Consider the following 19,725-nt stretch of genomic DNA (forward strand, 5'->3'; position numbering starts at 1 on the left):
GTACCCGGTTCATAGTATAGACTGCAGTGCTCACCACTTCTCTCCAAAAAGTGTGAGCAACCTTTCCTTGGATCAGCATTGTTCTAGCCACTTCAACTATAGTCTTGTTATTTCTTTCTGCTATGCCATTTTGTTGTGGTGTCCTTGGGGTAGACAACTGCCTCTTGATACCATTATCTTCACAGTAATTGAATTCATCAGAAGTGAATTCTCCTCCTTGATCAGTTCTCAGGCATTTTATCTTTTTACAACTTTCTTTCTCTACTAATGCTCTGAAAGCTTTGAATTTTCCAAATGCTTAAGACTTGTCTTTCAAGAATGTGACCCACATCATTCTTGAATAGTCATCAGTAAGAATCATAAAATACCTATCTCCCTGAATACTTTTAGTTTTCATAGGACCACACAAATCAATATGCACAAGATCAAGTAAATTTTCTACTAAAAAAGACTTACCTTTAAAAGTTGAGGAAGACATCTTGCCAAGTTGACATTCTCTGCACAAAGAATTCTCAGGTTTGTCTAGCAACGGTAATCCTCTTACCAGATTTAACAATGTTTTCAAAGTTCATATGACAGAGTCTCCTATGCCATATCCAACTATCATCAAACTTAGCCATTAGACACCAACTTATCTTGGCATTCAACTGAAATAAGTTACCTCTGGTCTATAGGAGTTGAGAAAATACAACACCACAGGAGCTTAAAGATCTTCTGCAAGCCGAATAACCTGTTACAAGGAGAAGCAATGAAGCAAAATCTGAAGAACATACAAAACACAGAGAATATGCTCAAAAAGAGAGAGCTCAATATTCACAAAAATATGTAATGTGATTCTTACAATGAAAAGAAAGAACTCAACCTTTAATAGGTCAAGAAACCCTAAAAAGGGAAAACCTAGGTTTGCACATAATAATTAATTAAAACAATTAATTATATGCACCTAAAGTTAGCTTAAGTGTAATAGAGATAAAGGGAACTTAAATAATTAAACAAAGAATGTTTAATTAATCAAGTAAATACCCGAATACTCTAACACCCCCCCTTAAGCTAGACTTAGGGAGAAGCTAAAACCTAGAACAACTACTGAAAGCAATAAAGATGGGTCCCGGCAACAAGGCCTGATCAGGTACCCAAATACAATGAAATCTCTATGAACTGGAGAAATAGAGAAAACCTCGTGGGAACAAAACTCTACTCCAAAAAGAGATGGAAAAAATATCACTGAAGCATGAAGACCCTGCAAACTCTGTCGAAGAATAACTGCTGATCTGAAGAACATCCACTGAACTAGAACATGACCAGGTAGAGAAGACTGTAATCTGTATGAGTGCCCTCAAATGACACTACTCGAATCAGGAGGCAAACAAGGCAAAACAACTGAAATCGAAGATACAGATGGCATGAGAAACCAAAGCCTGAAGAGCTGATCAATCGAACCATGGAAGCATTAGAACCAACAGGATAAACCTCCCCATAATGCAGAAGTGGGAGAGGGACAGGAACACTGAAAAAGACAGCCAAAAACAACTGCATGACGAAGAACCAAGAACATCAAAGGTGCTGAGACACATCATCATGAGGCGAATGTCGTGGAAGGAACACTCACTTGACAAAGGAAGATGGCAAACAAAGGCAAACATCAACCCCCTCATGGCACTTGATCAATAGTGCATGTACAACAAGACACAAGATATGCAAGATTCCAAGTAAACAATGCATGATGGCACTTTATCTCAGTGCGTTTGCATAATTACAAGCTACAATGATAAGAAGACTAGAAATAGAAACGAGAATCAAAACAGAGACACCCTACTCAGAAAAGAGATCCCAGGACCTGAAACAACCACGATATCCACCAGAGTGCTTAAAAGCAAAAAACTGAATAAAATATGCATGGACCAGAATCTGGAAAAAAACTCATATTTCTGGAAAGTACACAGAACACGCTTTCCGAAAATATAAAGTTTTCGAAAAACGGAGGTCGGATGCTCATTCTACGTCTCCCGGAGTGCAAAAAAGAGACCTCACTTTGACTGCAAAAAAAAACAGTCAAATAGCAAAATTGGAAAAAATTTCCAACACCATGAGGTCGGCCTCGGAACCAGCTTTCCGACACCTATTCGTTCTCGAAAAAATGACTCCGTTTGCTCAAGATAGGGCCAAAAAACCAAACCCCCCCTTAAAAGGCCCAAAAAAGGGGTCTGGTGGCCTGTTGGTGGTCCGGGGGCCAAGGAGCGGAGCTCCGGTGGCGCACCGGTGGCGGCTGGGTGGCAAGGCGGTGGCCGGAAAAAAAATTGCACACGGGGAGCGGACGGAGCCGGACTGCCGGCAGTGCTGGTAGGCGGCGGCCAGAAGGTGAGCGGCGGCTAGGCGGTGACTGGCCGGCGGCGGAAGCGCAGGGAGGCAGAGACGACAGACCTGGCCGGCGGGGGGCCGGAGCGGCGGTATGCAGCGGCCGGCGGTGGCAGTTCGCGGGCGGCGGGAGATCGCAGGCGACGGGAGCCGGAGGAACAACAGCGGCGTCCGGAAAAGGACGGAGGGGCCGCCGGCGGGGGCCGCAGGGGCCGGACTGACAGGTTTGACAAGCCTGTCAATCCGGTACCCTGCGGTACCCAAAAAATGTGCCCCAAAAAAAAAAATTTTCTTAAAAAGAAACAAAAACCTCTTTTTTTTTTTCGCCTTTTTAAAAGATTTTTTTTAAAAGAAAATTTCGGCCTGCATGCCGTAAAAAGGCAAAAAATAATTTTTTTTTCAAATTTTTTTCTCGATCTGCGTGCCAGGGCCATACGGCTTGGATTGGAGAAAAAAATGGCTCCCAGAGGCTCAGGAACCAAAATAGGTCAAATTTTATATGACCTTAGGGGTTTTTGGGCCTTCTGAGCACGATGGTGAGGTCCGTTTAGGCCCAAAGTGCTCAGAAAAAAAAAACTCAAACCCTAGGTACACAAAAAAATTCCTGAAACCCCAGATCTGCTTCCAAAGCCAAAAATCTCAAAACAAGAACAGGCAGCTACAGATCTGGCTCTGATACCATATAGGAGTTGAGAAAATACAACACCACAGGAGCTTAAAGATCTTCTGCAAGCCGAATAACCTGTTACAAGGAGAAGCAATGAAGCAAAATCTGAAGAACATACAAAACACAGAGAATATGCTCAAAAAGAGAGAGCTCAATATTCACAAAAATATGTAATGTGATTCTTACAATGAAAAGAAAGAACTCAACCTTTAATAGGTCAAGAAACCCTAAAAAGGGAAAACCTAGGTTTGCACATAATAATTAATTAAAACAATTAATTATATGCACCTAAAGTTAGCTTAAGTGTAATAGAGATAAAGGGAACTTAAATAATTAAACAAAGAATGTTTAATTAATCAAGTAAATACCCGAATACTCTAACATGGTCTACTTACCAGTTGCAATAACTTCACCACTCTTCCCAATTATACTCAAAATTCCACCTTTGAATTCCATAACTAATCCTTTGTCATTCAGTTGAGCAACACTCAACAGGTTATGCTTAAGACCTGCTACCTAGTAGACATCATATGCACTGATTTTTCCATTCAGTGAGATGGATCCTTTTCCTTTCACCAAGCATGGTGCATCATTTCCAAATCTGACAACACCACCATCATATTCCTCCAGAGACAGAAACTTTCTCCGGTCACCATTCATATGATGAGAACAACCGCTATCAATTATCCACTCATTGGAGTTGTCAATGTGGGAGACAAGAGATTTCTTGTCGGACACTTCTTCCTTTACTGCTACAAACACTATGTCTTCATTTTCTTCATCTTCTGATTCTTCATCAGTGACACCTTCATCCATAGCAACTAGACAATTTCTTCTATTTTCACTTTTATATTTTCTGAACCTCTCTGGTTTCTCTTCATCATCCATATCTCTGCATTGTCTAGATTAATAACCGGTACTAGTTTCTTTTCCTTTTCTGGATGGTATAGTAGATGCTTTAAAGGCTAACTCAATCTTCTGAACACTACCATCATAGCTATTCAACTCATATGTAGTTAATTTTGCAATAATAGAATCTAAGGATACCTTGGTCTTATCAATAGACCTCAGTTCTTGGATAGCAGAAACTCTAATTGTATAGATTGGTAATAATGATCTAAGGAATTTAATAACAACAGTGGTATCATCAATAGTTCCATTAGTGCTTTTGATATCACCAACCACAGTCTTAAACCTAATACCATACTGTTGAATGGTTTCACCTTCAACCATCCTCATATCCTCAAATTTACCTCTAAGACTTTCTTCCTTAGCTTTCTTTACATGCTCATCACCACCATAGATGTTTTATAGTGCATCACATACATCCTTAGGTGTGTCCTTGTCTTGAACATCAATAAACTTAATATCTGACAGGGAACTGATAAGGGCTTCCATGACTTGCCCATTTTCCTGGATTTCTCTCTTCTGATCATCAGTCAAAGTGCCAGTGGGAGTAACAAAGGCATTCTCAACATAGCTCCAGTGTTGAGCACCCATACTCTTGATGTAAATATTCATTCTATCCTTCCATATCTTAAAGTTATCTCTATTGAACTTAGGACCTTCCCTCTTCATCATTACAATAGGATCTTTTACCTCAAGCGGTTAAGCTTATATCACCGAGGACCTGGAGGTGCTCTGATACCAATTGATGAATAATGATGAACAACAGATACCCCAACCAGTACTGAGGGGGGGGGGGTGAATTGGTACAGATAAAAACTCTCCTAACAACTTATCTAGCTAAAGAAAAACCAACTGGTTATCACCATTATATGAACTTAACCATGGCGATACCAGTTAAACATAGTAAGACACCAGATACCATAAACTTATAGGTCTGGATACTTCAAATATGATCAATTATGCAACATCAACTTCACCTATAAACATATGCATGTGGTATACTAAAAATACCATAACCTATTAACCCTGCATGCATAATCCATCAGCCAAATACTTCATAAACATCACATGAAAAATGCATAACACATAACACATAGATTTTTCACATGGAAACCCAAATGGGAAAAACCACAGTGGGGATGAATACCCACAAGCTTGTTTTGAACTCTTTTGAAGCTTGCCCTGTTAGGAGCCTAGTCTGGTTAAAGACTTTACAGTAAGGTTCTGCTAGGAACCGATCTTGTTAGAGATCACCCAGTTAAGGGATGGCTATATACCCTATTAAAGGTTGAAACCTTGTTAAAGATTACCTCGCTAGAGGATTTAAAGAACTCAATGATCTTGAGTCACCTGGTTACAGGTTTTACAATAAGCCTGTTAAAGCTACCCGATAAAGGGATTTTCCATCTATTGAAATGATTAGAAGACAATAGGAAAAACTACGATCTGATAACAGCACTACATGCCAAGGCAGATCCTTTTCATATCCTCTACTCTGCAATCACACTCTACAGTTTACCTCTTACTGGTCTGGCAAGTATCAAGTATCTCTTCACTCAGATACATACACACAACATTTGCCAACAAAATTTTCAATAACAAACATCATTGACCTTATAGACAACAGATAGGTCGATAACATAAACCCTAAACCCTAAGTATCTTAGGTTTACAACACAGGTGGTCCAATCCTAACCGTCCAAACATATTGCATAAAGCATTACAATTTCAAATAGATCACAAGACAATCTACCTCGTTCATTCATCACCGCACATGGGAATCAGTAACCCATCATGCTCTCTTCTCATACCACTAAGAAGAATGATCATTCCTGAGGTAGACTTCAAATGTGGTCGATCTTCTTATGCCTCAATCCTTCACATGCACAAAGTTGACATGGCACTTCGATCACATCTCTTAGCTAACTCATCACAGAGTGTCATCAGTTCATCACACAAGCTGGATCACCAAACTGATAACCATAGAGCTGAGACTACCAACTGGTAAACACACTTAGTGAAACCCCGATACTAGTTCACTGAATCTCCTCATGCCTCTTCATACCGGTTAACCAATTTCTTCAATCTGCATACCGGTTCACTTACACTTATTGACATCAATGACAACATACATTATCATCATATCAACATATCGGTTCATCATATACCAATGATATCCAACAATGATAAGTCCACTATAGGTGGAAATATCCTATGTGGTCCCTAAGTAAAGTAAAATATGTAATTAGAAAATACTTGAAGAATATACAAGGTACAACACCTTAATTACACCAACACCCCCACTTAAGTGCAACTTAGGGGGAATGTACACAAAAGAAAATAATGCAAGATGTGTCCTAACAACTAGCCCATGTTAGGTACTCGTGTATAAATGCAATGCAATATCTCACACATGGAGAAAAGGAGAAAAACTATTGGGACAAAAATCCTCCTGAAAAGAGAGATGAAAATATTAAAAGTTCTTAATGAGAATGAGAAGGACAAAACCCTATGTGAGGAAAACGTCCACCCCCCACCCCATCAAAGAGAAGAAGAGAGACATGAAGCCCCCCTCAATCTAGAATCTTTTAATAAATATGATAAATGATGTTGACAAACATTCCTCCCCTTGGGAAAAAGTAGAGCCAATATATTACCAAGAAATTGTTAAAATGTGACAAAAAAACATTAGGTACCACTACAAAAAATGAGAGTCAAAAGAATTTGTCAATGAATAACTATTGATGAACCTCTTGTTGCATCAAGATAAAAATCAAAATCAAGGAGACACCTACATGAGCATCAATTGGATACTCACAAAATACGTATTGGTACAAACTAATCTCAATTGGAGACATGTACCAATTCTCACAATGTATAACTTGACCTACTAAATACAAGAGGACTACATACAGTGAAGAATCAATGACAAATTTCACTGAAGATATGGCCCTTTATTTTAGCGTATTTACATCATAGCTCAAATAAGAGATTACATCAATTATGATGATGATGGAAATATGGAAACATGAAGATGCCACCAAACAATGCCTTGAAGATGATGATAGTTGAAGATTCCCTCTGATTGGGATGTTACCTAGAAAAATAGGAGCAAATGGGGCCCCTCACTCCTGGTTGGAAGGAATGGTCATTGCATTATAGGCTTGTAAGTGGACAATTTTTATTTTTTTCTCCAAATTTTCTTATTTATTCTAAAATTTTGTTTAAAAAAGCTTTAATAAATTTTAACTAAAACATTTTTATTATGGAAAAAACTTTATATTAATTAATAAAGAATTTTTTTAAAAAAATTAATTAATTTTCTTAAAAAAACTATTAGAGAAATAATACTTTTTCTTTTTAAAAAAATTATTCAAAATTTTTTTTTTTTAAATTGTTTAAAAGATATTCTATTTAATTAATAAAAACTAATTACAAAAATAGTTTTAATAAAAAAATATTTTAAAAAAATATTTTAAAAATCTTATTAAAAAATTAGTATTAAAAAGTTTTAATTTAAAAAAAATATATTAAAAAAATTTAGAAAATAAAAAAGTACCTTGCACATGTAGGTACCTACATGCAGACGTGTACCTACATATGCAAGGGTACCTACGTGCATAGGTACTCACCAGTGATTTTTTTAATTATTATTTTAAAGAAACAAAAAAATGCCTTCTAAAAACTTTTTTATTGTTATTTTTTAATTTTATAAAAATATCCCTTTATAAAAAAATAACCAATCTTATATTTTTGTTGTAATAAGCCACTTTTATTAAAATAAACAATAAAATGTAAATAATAATTAAACTATCAAAAACATATAATTTTGAAAACTGCACTTATATATTTACAAAGGTGTATTTATTATTTTTTAAATATATTATTTACATGAGTAAGACTTGTTGAAACACTTATTTTTTTGAATAATTTTATTTTTTTAGCAAACTAGCTTCAAAGTGCTGCTACATATGAATTTTGTAATAAATCTTAGTTGAAAATGTTTTAGACATATCTAACTTAGCCAAAATGAAACTAGCTAGCTCATATGTTTGACCAAAACTTATTTTTGGTTAGAAATGGTTAAATTCATTTTTGTTGATAAATTGTTTGAAAGTGTGACACAAATTTGTACATTTGCCCTCAAACCCAAATCATTTTACAATCCATATGGGAGCATGAACTTATATTGATACATCTTTCAGTAAGAGCCAAGGATTCAAGGTATCCTTTCTACCAATGTCACTCAAGTTATGATCCTTTACTAATCCCTTATGGTGTTAGAGAATTTGTAGTCTACAAGAATTCATTCCTAGTCGATTCATTTAGAACCATTCAAATTCATTAGTGGGCAAAGAAAACTTTAACTCAACAATTACTTTTATTACACCAACAAAATTATTCAAATTTTAGAATAATATCAATAATTATCAAGTAGATGATGTTTTTAATATTATATTAAATTATATAATATTTTTGTTAAAGTTCATTTTTTTTATCAAAGAGTAAAGGTGGGTTTTTTGAAATCGCTTCATTTAAAAAATCAATATATTAGATCATGCCAACTATCCAAAAAGTATTTCAACATTGCAACCTCTTCTTTTCAAAGAATTGACTTCAATGATTGCTTTGAATATGTGTATGTATATTGTGTTGATGTCTAGTCCATATTATTTCTAATGAGATTGAAATTTCAACTCATTGATGACTTAAGATCTCCTCTTGTAGGCATCACGTCTTCATTAACCTAAAAAGCAATAACTACAAAGTAATAGCTACAAATATTAAACTAACAAAGCTAAGACAACTCAGAAAATACAACCAAAAGAAACATTGAAAATATAGTCACATAACTTAAAGCAAAATAACTTCAAGGAGCTTTGAACATTAACAATACTTCTGCCCATTGAATTGCTAAAATGCTTAATAACCAAACTCTATTTATTTTTTAGACCCAAATCTAAAATGATTTTTTTTCTTTGAACTTGTAAAAACTCTTATTGAAAAAAAACCACTTTTAACTGTAACTAAAATTTATAAAAAAACAAGATAGATAACCCACCAAGAATAAGAGCCCTTCAAACTACGATTAACATTCCACATCTCACCAACCACCATCATAGTGATCACAACTCAATAGTGATCACAACTCAAGAAACCAAAGTTTCTCTAGAATGAATCCTACCTTCAAAATGATTATATCTTCAACCACTAAAATTTAATAAATTTGACTTGAAAAATTAAGCAATTGAATCGTAATGAAATAATCACATAATGATAGATAATTAATTTAATATCCATATTTTATAGAGCAGACATTTTGAACGAGGTTCGGGTTATTATTTATTTATAAGAGAGCAATCCTCGTTTGTTTAATACGAAGAGTTGGTAATGTACAAATCAACTCAGTTTTTACATATCTGGTGCTCCTTGTTGGAATTTCAAAAGGTGCTTGGAAGAGACTATTGCTACTACAACTGAAAATAAAACACTAACGTTTCTAAAAATGATTTAAAGCGTAAAGAGATGGGCAAACATTCAAATCTAACTCTTCTACTCGTGCAAGCTCACAGGCTAGGTTGAAGAGGCTGGTGCTGTGAAATATTCTCGCTCCCTGCTTCACATGCGTTGTTGCGTTCTGAAATCTCGTTAAACATTGGCAGACTTACTGTATGATTTAAACATTCTCTGTTTTGTTCGTTAGCCCATGGTGGTATTGTTTGTCCTTGAACTCCCTTTGGAACGGGCATGAACCCATTACTCCATTGCAAGGGGCAATGGGAAGGAGTCGTCATGTTTGTGCCCTGGTATCCCATGAATCCCAAGCTCATGTTAATGCACATCTGGGGCATCTCAGAGCATGGGATTGACGTGGCCATGCAGGTATTTGATGGTTTCATCTTATTTGGAGAAGAAAGCATCTGCAACGTACACACATATAAGTGAAGATGGAAGTTAGAAATATCATTACCAGTTTTGAAAACTGCAACAAAAATTACTATTAAACATGGAGCAACTTACTTGTACTTGAAGTTGAAGCTGTTTGACGTACTCGATTGCTTCCTCAATAATGCATGCTTTGTCTATCTGTCAAAAGCAGTGGAAACAAATAGTAACTTTTCAATATTAGCTCAAAGATTTTGCCTCTGTGATTAAACTTCTACACTCTCTTATGGAAATGAAAGCCATGCAAATAAGCCAACCTTGTGCGAATTAGGAATCAGAAGTTGAAGAACTTTGAATTTCTCATCGATTCTGTTCCTTCGCCTCTGGGTTTTAGAAAAACCCTTCAACTTAGATTCTTTCTTCCAAGCCATTGAGTAAATATTAAAATCATGATAGCTCTATATAGGGCATAAGTGTTAAAGAGACAAACCTTTTCAGACAAATTGTGAACGTGGCTAGCTCTGTGTCTTTTGGAAGAGTGAACGTGAGTAGCTCTCTGGAAACATTGGAATGACAATATACATTTAGTAACATACATAATATACGTGTCTAACAAACTAATTTGTCACCAAGATTTATCACACTAAGTGTGAAACAAAGAATTAATCTTGTTGCGCTGGTGATACCTTTACAAATTTTGTTGTGGTAGATATTTTAAAAGTGTTACGTTAGAATATGTTAACTCTACTTCTGCATACGTCGACAATGTCATGTTGAGAGTCGTACATGCATGAATGACACGGAGGCACGTAGTAATCTATGTTACAAGGCTAGTTTTGTACAGATATTAAAGCACAAGGTATTGGCAGAAGGACGCTGTGTTATCCATATGGTGTGCTCGGTACTAGATAAGATTCCAAACACAGAAATAAATGCAAATCATAGATAAGGTTCCAAATACACTAGTAGTTAAGGGCCCTCCTACACACCAAACACAGCAGTCAATGTAAATCATAGATAAGGTTCCCCTTGGATTTAGTATTCTGTGCATCGTTATCTTGACAAACTAATGACTAATAAAAATAAAAATATATAAATAATAATAAGAGTAATATTCATAAAATTACAATCTTTGATATTAATTGTAAGTATAAGGACAAACAGGTTGTAATATTTTTTAAGATTACATTTGAGAGGTGGCTATAGTCATATAAAGATGGAAAGAATTTGTGTCAATAAAAATATCTTGAGTGAATGGAACAATTGCAATCACATGTCATGTAATCTTATTATTGTCATCTATTTTCATTTTTGCTATATGTCATCAAAATATTCTTAGAGAATAATCTTGTCATTTCAGTTATATTTTGGCCTCTCCCTATAACAAGGATATGTTGAGCTAATTGAGTTAGTTGTTTTTAATTACAAGCTTCAATTTGGACGGAATCTAGACTGAACTCTAGATCTACAACTTGACAATAATTAGAAATATTATATTAGGTAAGAAACTTTAATAATTACATGAAATTTCCACTGCCCATAATGATCTAGCTATTGATTTTTCTTGATAATAATCTTATTCTTTTTTCTTTAAGCTTTACATCATGTTTAAGAGGCCTACAAGGAAAAAAGTTATTGTGAAATAGTGGGCTTCCATTAAAATGTTCATTTATTGTTTACTTTTACGAGAGAGAATTGGGCTAGGATGAATGCATGTTGTTAACCTAATATTTGTGTTAGAAACATTGAAGCTGATTGTGTATCTCACAAAACATTCCCCTTGTGTCTGCCATGATAGATGTCCATACCTTGTTCCAAACAGGGATAACTTTAAGAAACCACCCCCCAGGCAAAAGTGTAAAATCCTGGCGAATCAAACATTATTTTTGGGGCGAAAATTTCAAATTGGTGGCGAATTTTTTTTCAAATTTGAAAAAAAAATTAATTTGTATTGGCGATATTATTTTTAGGGTTTGAAAATTACATAAAATCCTGGCGAATAATTCATTATTTTGTGGGGAAAATATATAATGGAGGAGGTGAATGTTTTTCATTTAAAGGAAAATATATATGTGTATGGGCAAAAAATTATACTCCGAAGGAAAAATTATTTAAGTGTAGGCGATTTTCGTTATCTATTAATAACCATTTTTGTTATCTAATTAATGCAACATCACGTCGAGTCCATAATCTACACAATGTATTGATAAGCGTGACTTCATCAACATGTCACACATACCTAAAATCCATCAATGATTTAAAACCGTTCAATGATCGCATATCAATGCTGAAGATTTATTTTGGCCCAAATTTCTGAAGAGAACTTAGTTCTCCAAAAAGTCCCCGGAATGGAATTGGAGACAGTAGGCATGAATCAAATCTTATCCTAATCAAGTATTGACATTTATTAATGTCTTGTCACTGACATTCTCTAACTGCAATCCACTCGGCACGCACGACTTCCAATCTGGTAATTGGTAGTGGTTTACAGTTGTTTCCAATTTCGCACACTCGTGCATTTATGAGAAAGATTTACTAAGAGATACACTTCTGTAAAATACCAGGCGAATTGGGTCCTCCTAGCCAATAAATATTTATATGGCTATTGGCGAATTATGTTCATCTATTAAGACAACCTTGGAAAGTGTAGGCGAAAATATTAAATTTACCTTATGGAAAATGTAGATTCTATTGGCAAAATCTTGATAGAGATACAATTAAATACATAAAACAATGGGCGATTGGGCCATGCATTTGATGAATATTTATAAAGTTTGGGCAACATGGCCACCCTCGATCAATGCAATATATTCGCCATTTTCTAGGTCACCGATGTGAAATATTCGCCATTGGCAAATATTCGCCACTAAGGTAAACCTTGGTTCCAAAGCTCCCATGTGGGCAAGGAGGAAGTTGGTATAATATTTTGGAGTTAGACCTACCCTTTCCAATTGCATTTGCTTGAAAATATCTATAGTATTTTCTAAAAATACATTTTGTTCAAATCTGCCACCTTTACAAATAATCAATCTATGAGAGCCAACTTCTATTATAATCAATTGCCTAAATTAAACATACAATCACAAAACTATCAAGATGTATATTCAAATTCCTTTTACTCATAAATTCATTTAATTTATTTGGATTTATGTATGATAAACAAAATAGGCAAGGCATAAGAGTATCAAATATTCACTCCACAAGCTTGTCCCTATATATAAAGAGAAATAAAAAATGAACTAGATATTGGATAACCATTACCATAGGGTCTCTCTCCATGATCAACTAATTCTTCTAGAATTATCTTGTCTCATTCACTATCTCATGGTCACATCCACATTGATTAAATTGAATAAATTTTTCAAAACCAAAAACACTAACTATTGAGTGTTACTTGGTTATGGTCTAAAATACACATTGAGTAATAAGACAAGCACAAAGTAAGCAAGAACACTCTAAACAAGTAATAGATAGCGTCTAATTACTGATAGTTGGGCTTCTCTTCTCTATAGATATTTTTTCCTTGCCATTAAACAAATCTATCCTTTGTGAATATCGTAGATCATTGTAGATGTTAATTCAAATAGTTCATATGCTTGTTGTTTGTGTACATGGAGATTGCATTTTTATTTATTAATAAATGGCCATGCATGTATTTTGGTGTGAGCAGAGTGGACATTGGTACTAGCGCAGGATTTGGCCCTATACTTCAATAATTGCAATTGATTGAATGTCTTCAAAAGTTTCTTGAAAAAATAAATTTGTTCATAGCCTACAAATTAGAGATATATTTTCAAGAATTCTATCAAACAGTTGCTTATCGTGCCTGCTTTCAATGCATTTTCTTGCTTAATCTTATATATATTCAAATATTTGGAGGAATAAATGAATAGAAGTAAAAAAGAGTAGATAAAAACATAAAAGAATATGATTGTTCTTGTTAAATAAATCAAAATAATTTAGTGGACAAGAGATTTAAATTCAAAGGTTAAAGTAATTTTTCAAATAGAAGTTAGAGAAAGTGTTTGAGTTGTGGTAAAATTGTGCACTATAAGACATGTTGTAGATCTAAAAGGATTGAGAAGGGAAAACCATCTGAAGATGCTTCTTCTATAGAATCAAACGACTCAACTAAATATTTAGGGAGCATATTTTTAAATGCTACAATTTCATATAGTTAATCTAATGAATGATTGATAGATTTAAGCATGCATCTTTTCATATGAATCTACGTAAGGAAAGGTTGAATGGATATGAACAAGTAAATGGAGCTGAAGTATTCTTGAAAAACTTTTTTTGGTGCCATTGTATTAGTAAAATGAGTCCATTTAGAAATGTTATTTAAACTTAAGAAAAACATTATAAGTGGTGGATGTAATACTCTTGATGTTCCTAAAGTAAATAACATTGCACATTAGACTTCTGCAATCCTTGTAGAGAAGATGAACTTTTATTATTTGATAACAATATACCAATGGTCAATTTAATCATGTCTTAGTCATCTTTAAAATTTGAAATTGAAGATTTTGGTGTAGCAAAAATTAATTTGGGCATGGAAACTAAAAGGATTCATGCAAATAGGAAATTAAGGTTATAATGAAACAAGTTGATTTAATTCTATATTGATTTAGGATGGAAGAAAGTAAACCTATAAGAACTTCATTCCTTGTTAATAAAAAAGTGGGTACTATATATTGTCCTAAAATAAAAGAAATTTTTGAGGATACATGTCAAGTTTCTTATGCTAGTCCTATTAACAAATTCCTCATGTAATGGTTTGTACCAGACCTCACAATGCACATGTTGTGGTAGATAGTTAGAATATATGTCTAAAATAGGTAAATAATTTGGTAGTGCTATGAAAAAACAAATTAGATATTTATCTCATACCTTAATCTACACAATTGATTACCTCGAAGCAATGAATGAAAATAAAACAGTTAGATGTGAGTATTGAACATAATGTTGTCATTGATGTCAAAGAAATCAATCATCATTATCAGTCATTAATGTTTTGGCTTATGCCCTTTATTCTATTTATGTATTGATCTAATAATGCATGCCATTAGCCGTGCTTCGGTAATGACTTAAGCCTTAAGTACCATGGTAGTTACCAACCCCTTGCTTAGTAATTTACCGACTAAACTAGATGTCAATGACCTTATTATTTCTTAACTCAGGAGTGTTGATGAGATTGAATGGTCACAATGAGAGCAGCTTAAATCACACAGACTAAGCTTACACTTCTAGGCTTAAAATGTTAAACACTCAGATTGACTGACATTTTCTAAGCTTAATATGTTGTTTAAGGTGTGTGGTCACACTAAGAATACACTTCTAGACTTAAAAGTGTTAAACACTCAGAGTTGACTAACATTCTCTAAACTTAATATGTTGCTTAGTGTGTATGATTTAAAGCTGACCATCACAAGATCCAACAGTGATCACATGTGTGGAAGGATGCAGTGGAACCTTCTGCTCCTTGATGTGCAACTATGTAATGTCAATGTGTATACTCAGTTTCAGTTGATAGGGTTGAATGGTTATGATACAGTGGTTTAGATTCAATGGTGATCGTGAGTGTGCAAGGTACTAATGGGATCCTCTTCTCCTTGGTGCAGAATTGTGCCACGGTGACACATGGAAGCCTCTTGTAAGATTTCTATGACAACTCTATTATCAAGTTGTGAGATTGTGAGGAAGTGACACCTTAGAGAGATTGACGGCTAGCACACTTTACGCTTAAAGAGATCGACACCCAACATACTCTGCACTTGAAGAGATTGACAATTTGCATGCTTGCGCAAGGTAGTGTAGGACCAATTCTTCTATATGTGCAAGTGCGCAATGGTGTCGTGTGTCCGTGGAGGGCCTAGATGTAAATACTTTAAAGAAGATTCCATCACTAATGTCCATTCTAGTGCAAAGAGAGAAGATCAATGACTCTTAAGTTTGAAAGGATCGAACGGCTAGTCTATAAATTTAAATAACCCTATTTTAATGTGACTATGATGAGGTATGGAAAAACGTAGTATGGGCCAACATGTTCATATGTGGCAGTTAAAGGTGGTTAAACTGATCAAAGGCTGACATGTAAAGAAGAAGTTTATTATTCCTAGCCAACACACAAATGATGTTGAGGTGTATATAAGAAGATCAATCATTAATGTAATGGTGTGCATGTGGAAGAGACGGAACATAGAGTGTTAAGTGTAACATAGAGGTTACCAGTAACTTGGGTAGTGTTGATCATGTTATATCATTCAATGCAGAAGCGAAAGAAGATTCGCAAAGCAGAGTGTGTGAAGCAAGAGTCTATAAATGACAAAGAAAAATTACAAAGGTTCATTCTGATATCATCTTATTGTGTATAAGACAGAGGTATGTCTGATTTAGTTGAGGCTGTCACCTCTTGATTTCTATAGGATTATAGCCTTCTAAGATGAGAGTAACGATAGAGATAGAGAGGGTGGAAGAGACTAAGAGAGTGAGGGTGGAAGAGACTAAGAGAGTGGAAAGATATTGAAGTGAGAGACTTAGAGTCTAGAGAGAGGGATGAGAATTGGGTTGGTGTCTTATTTGATGTTCTAAGTGGATTGGTGTCTTTTATAGTTTGGTTTCTTAAATAGATATAGTTGTAAGAGGATTGGTGTCCTCTTTGGGTTGGTACCTTAAATTGATATATTGGTAAGGAGATTGGTGTCTCTTGAATGTTGGTGCTTTCAAACTGATTGTAATTATTTCACTTTTATTGTGAGCTTATATTTGGGTAATAGATCCAAGTAGCTTGCTCACTATAATTTTTCCTTTCTAGACTTTTTGTGAGGCTGGATTTAGGCAATAGATCCTAGTAGATTGTTCATAGTGGTTTTTCCCTTTTAGACTTTTCCATGTAAATTCTAGCATTATGAGTTTTGTGTGATTGCTTTTATCATTTTCATATTTTAAGGGTTATGCTAATGTCTTTGAATTCTATGTGATTAGATGAAAAATTAGAAAAGAGGAAATTTGATGATATATTGATTCACCCCTTTCCCTTCCCTTTTTCTCCCCCTCACCCTTCTCAATATATTGATGTGCTCAATGTCAAGTGTTGAATCTAGCAATGGATATATATTTAGTTTTTTTGGAGGAGCAACAATCGATGAGAAAAAGACAAGTAGTAGTTAAATTATCTACAATAGAGACGGAGTACATGGTATCTATTCATCTGTATATGGAAGTAGTATTGCAACAAAGGTTGTTCTTAATTGCTAAAACGTTTCTGGATTAGATAGTGTCAAATATTTTTTTGATGCAAAAAATCTTTGACACAATCTAATCCAGAAACATTTTAGCAATTATCGACATGTATTGTGGAAATATGACATCATTAAAGGTTGTTCTTGACAACCGGTTCAGTGGAAGATGGTAAATATTCATAATGATAATCAAAGAGCACTATATTTAGCCAAGAACCTATTTATTATGCTTGGTCAAAACATAATAGAGTACAATATCATTTTTTTGAGAGAACTAGTTGAAAGTAAACAACTATTATTCAAAAAAAAAAATACAAAAATTAATTTTAATGACGAATCATTAAAAATAGGTATGAATATTGAGAAATTTTCTCAATGAATATATCAATCAACATATTTACGCTCAACAACTAACACTTTAAGAGTGCTCCTCTTATGAAAAGTATCCAATAAGTAGAAGAATGTTGGATAAATGTTGTATACTTTCTGTGCTTAATAGTCAAGATATCAATCCTGCAAGTTGATTAGTTTTTTTTTTTGAGTTTTTCTATTTTCGCCCCTTTTTTAAAGTACCCAGATTTATCATTTTCATGATTATCTGCAATGCCTAAATTTATTTTCAATGTGCCTCTGTATCACACACTTAAAAATGAAATAAGAGTAATTTCTTATTGTATTATAAAATGGTTGAATTTTCAAAATATAAAAGATTTCACTCTACTATATTTTTAATTAAAACAAATTTCTACTAAAAAAAATTATATATTATCTTTATTTTTTATTATTTTGAATTATTTATGTGCTACTTCTACCATAAAAAGTTTTATTTATTTATTTTCCTATACCATTAACCATTTAATAAAGATAAAACTCCATGCTTTGTTTCTAATACTGCCTCCACATAAGTTTGCTCTTTCATAAGTATAGTCGTATCCAGAAGCTTCCACAAACATAAGGAGCCACCATTTCCATTTGGTGTGACAGGTCAATAACAATAGAGGAAAAAAAAACCCACGAGCACAAAGCCATATCTTTTGCTTTAATGTTTGTCTGATAAGATGCCTTGTTTTTACTTCCTCTGAGAGAAGAAATTCCTTTGCAATAAAATATACAATAGCAAGATAGCTGCACCTTTTTTAAAGAATATAGCACGCCACACACTTTAGCATATGAAACTTTTTCTTTTCCATACAAATTATTTCTTTTTAATCAACCCGATGAGAATGAAGAGACTGCATTAGCTGAATCTTTTTCCTTATTTGGAGAGGATTAGGAAGATTGGGAAGCTCCATTAACTCGAAGACAATAGTAACTTCCTGCAGCATAGGTACTGAGAAGAGCTTCACTTCGAGATGACCAGAAATCTGCTTTCAGGCCCCCTCTTCTAACTGCCTTTAGAACCTTATTAGGGTGAGCAGAACCAGTCACTACCACTTTGCCATAATTCACATCAACTTCTACCTTCTCAATGCCTGCAAGATCAAAAAAATGATCTTCAATAAAAGAAAATGAAAAATTATTCATAATCAATCAATCATCCTCTTCTTTTTTGCCTCTCTTTAAAAGCTTTCATTCAAGAACCATTCCATTATATGATCTTCTATGTATGTAAGTAAGTGATTTTAATGGAAGAAGATGGTGTAAAAGATTTTAATGAAAGAATCCATGTCATCTGTTATGAAGGGATTTAGATTTTCACAGATTTTCACATAAATAATTTGAGTTGAGAGTTTTTATTGGAAAATTTTATATTAACACATTGACTACAATATAACAGGGTTTCTACCACCTTACCAAAGGTATCCCCTTTCCCTCACCCATCATTCTTAAAAAGTATTATTTCATCATCTATTAAAAACAATGGACTGATCATTACCTTTGAGTTTGGCTATGCTTCTCTTAATCTTTTGCTCACAGTTATATCCTACCATCTCAACTTTCAATTCCACTGTCTGCAGTAAAATTTGAAAACAAAATCAGTATGCCATAAAAGGGTAAAGAAATTGCAGAAAAGCAAATTGAAGAAAGAGTACTGAAACCTGCATTGCTGCTGCACTGTTGTGATTTTTTCCTAACTTTCAGTGTCCTGCAACATCAGCTAGCCAAGATTAGAAGAGTCTGAGTACCAAAAGATCAAGACAACATTTGGCTATAATTTGAATGCACTCAGCAATGAAAACATTGCATTGCCAATAGAGATATACAGAGGTTCAAACAAAGAGGAAGACCTGTGTTTTCAGATCAAAAATCAAATCAGATCAGCAGTATTAGATATAACTAAAGTGAATTCCACAAAATATCACATGCCCATTGTTTTGCTTCATTGATTAGACTGTTTTCGCTTTATATTGTTCTTTCTATACTTTGATTACATGCTTTGTGTGATTGGATCCCACTATACCATGGAAAAAGAAATGAATTATTGCAAAGCAAGGTATAGAAGAATCTACGACCTGTGATATAATTGAGCAGAAGATTTGAAATCCCATAAATGTGAAATTAATTAATCTAAAGTAGAGGAGAGAATATTGTGCTAGCTTGACTACCCAAAAAATTCTTGGGACGTGTCCAATTTTTATAAGTTCTTTTCTTGATTTCATTGTCACTCAAGGTCGTCCACTATTATAAGACTTAAAAACATGGAGAAATGTGCAGAAATTCGGTAAG

At 34.2% G+C, this 19,725-nt stretch overlaps 1 protein-coding gene across 2 annotated transcripts; it reads right to left on the reverse strand.

Moving 5' to 3' along the window:
* Positions 1 to 18,074: 18,074 nt before the first annotated feature.
* On the reverse strand, positions 18,075 to 19,380 carry LOC131032198 (heavy metal-associated isoprenylated plant protein 30). 2 transcript variants are annotated; one of them, XM_057963144.1, is made up of 4 exons: positions 19,287 to 19,380; positions 19,098 to 19,144; positions 18,935 to 19,010; positions 18,075 to 18,530 (listed from the first exon to the last, which is right to left on the reverse strand). In XM_057963144.1, exons 2-4 carry the CDS (start codon positions 19,101 to 19,103, stop codon positions 18,328 to 18,330), a joined length of 285 nt encoding a protein of 94 aa, XP_057819127.1. In that variant the 5' UTR covers positions 19,104 to 19,144; positions 19,287 to 19,380; the 3' UTR covers positions 18,075 to 18,327. The 2 variants fall into 2 exon arrangements, with proteins under 2 accessions (XP_057819127.1, XP_059074683.1); XM_059218700.1 differs by lacking the exon at positions 19,287 to 19,380 and having other exon boundaries at positions 19,098 to 19,280.
* Between the last annotated feature and the right edge of the window lie 345 nt (positions 19,381 to 19,725).

This window comes from Cryptomeria japonica, chromosome 4 (assembly GCF_030272615.1).
Source record: "Cryptomeria japonica chromosome 4, Sugi_1.0, whole genome shotgun sequence".
Taxonomy (NCBI): domain Eukaryota; kingdom Viridiplantae; phylum Streptophyta; class Pinopsida; order Cupressales; family Cupressaceae; genus Cryptomeria; species Cryptomeria japonica.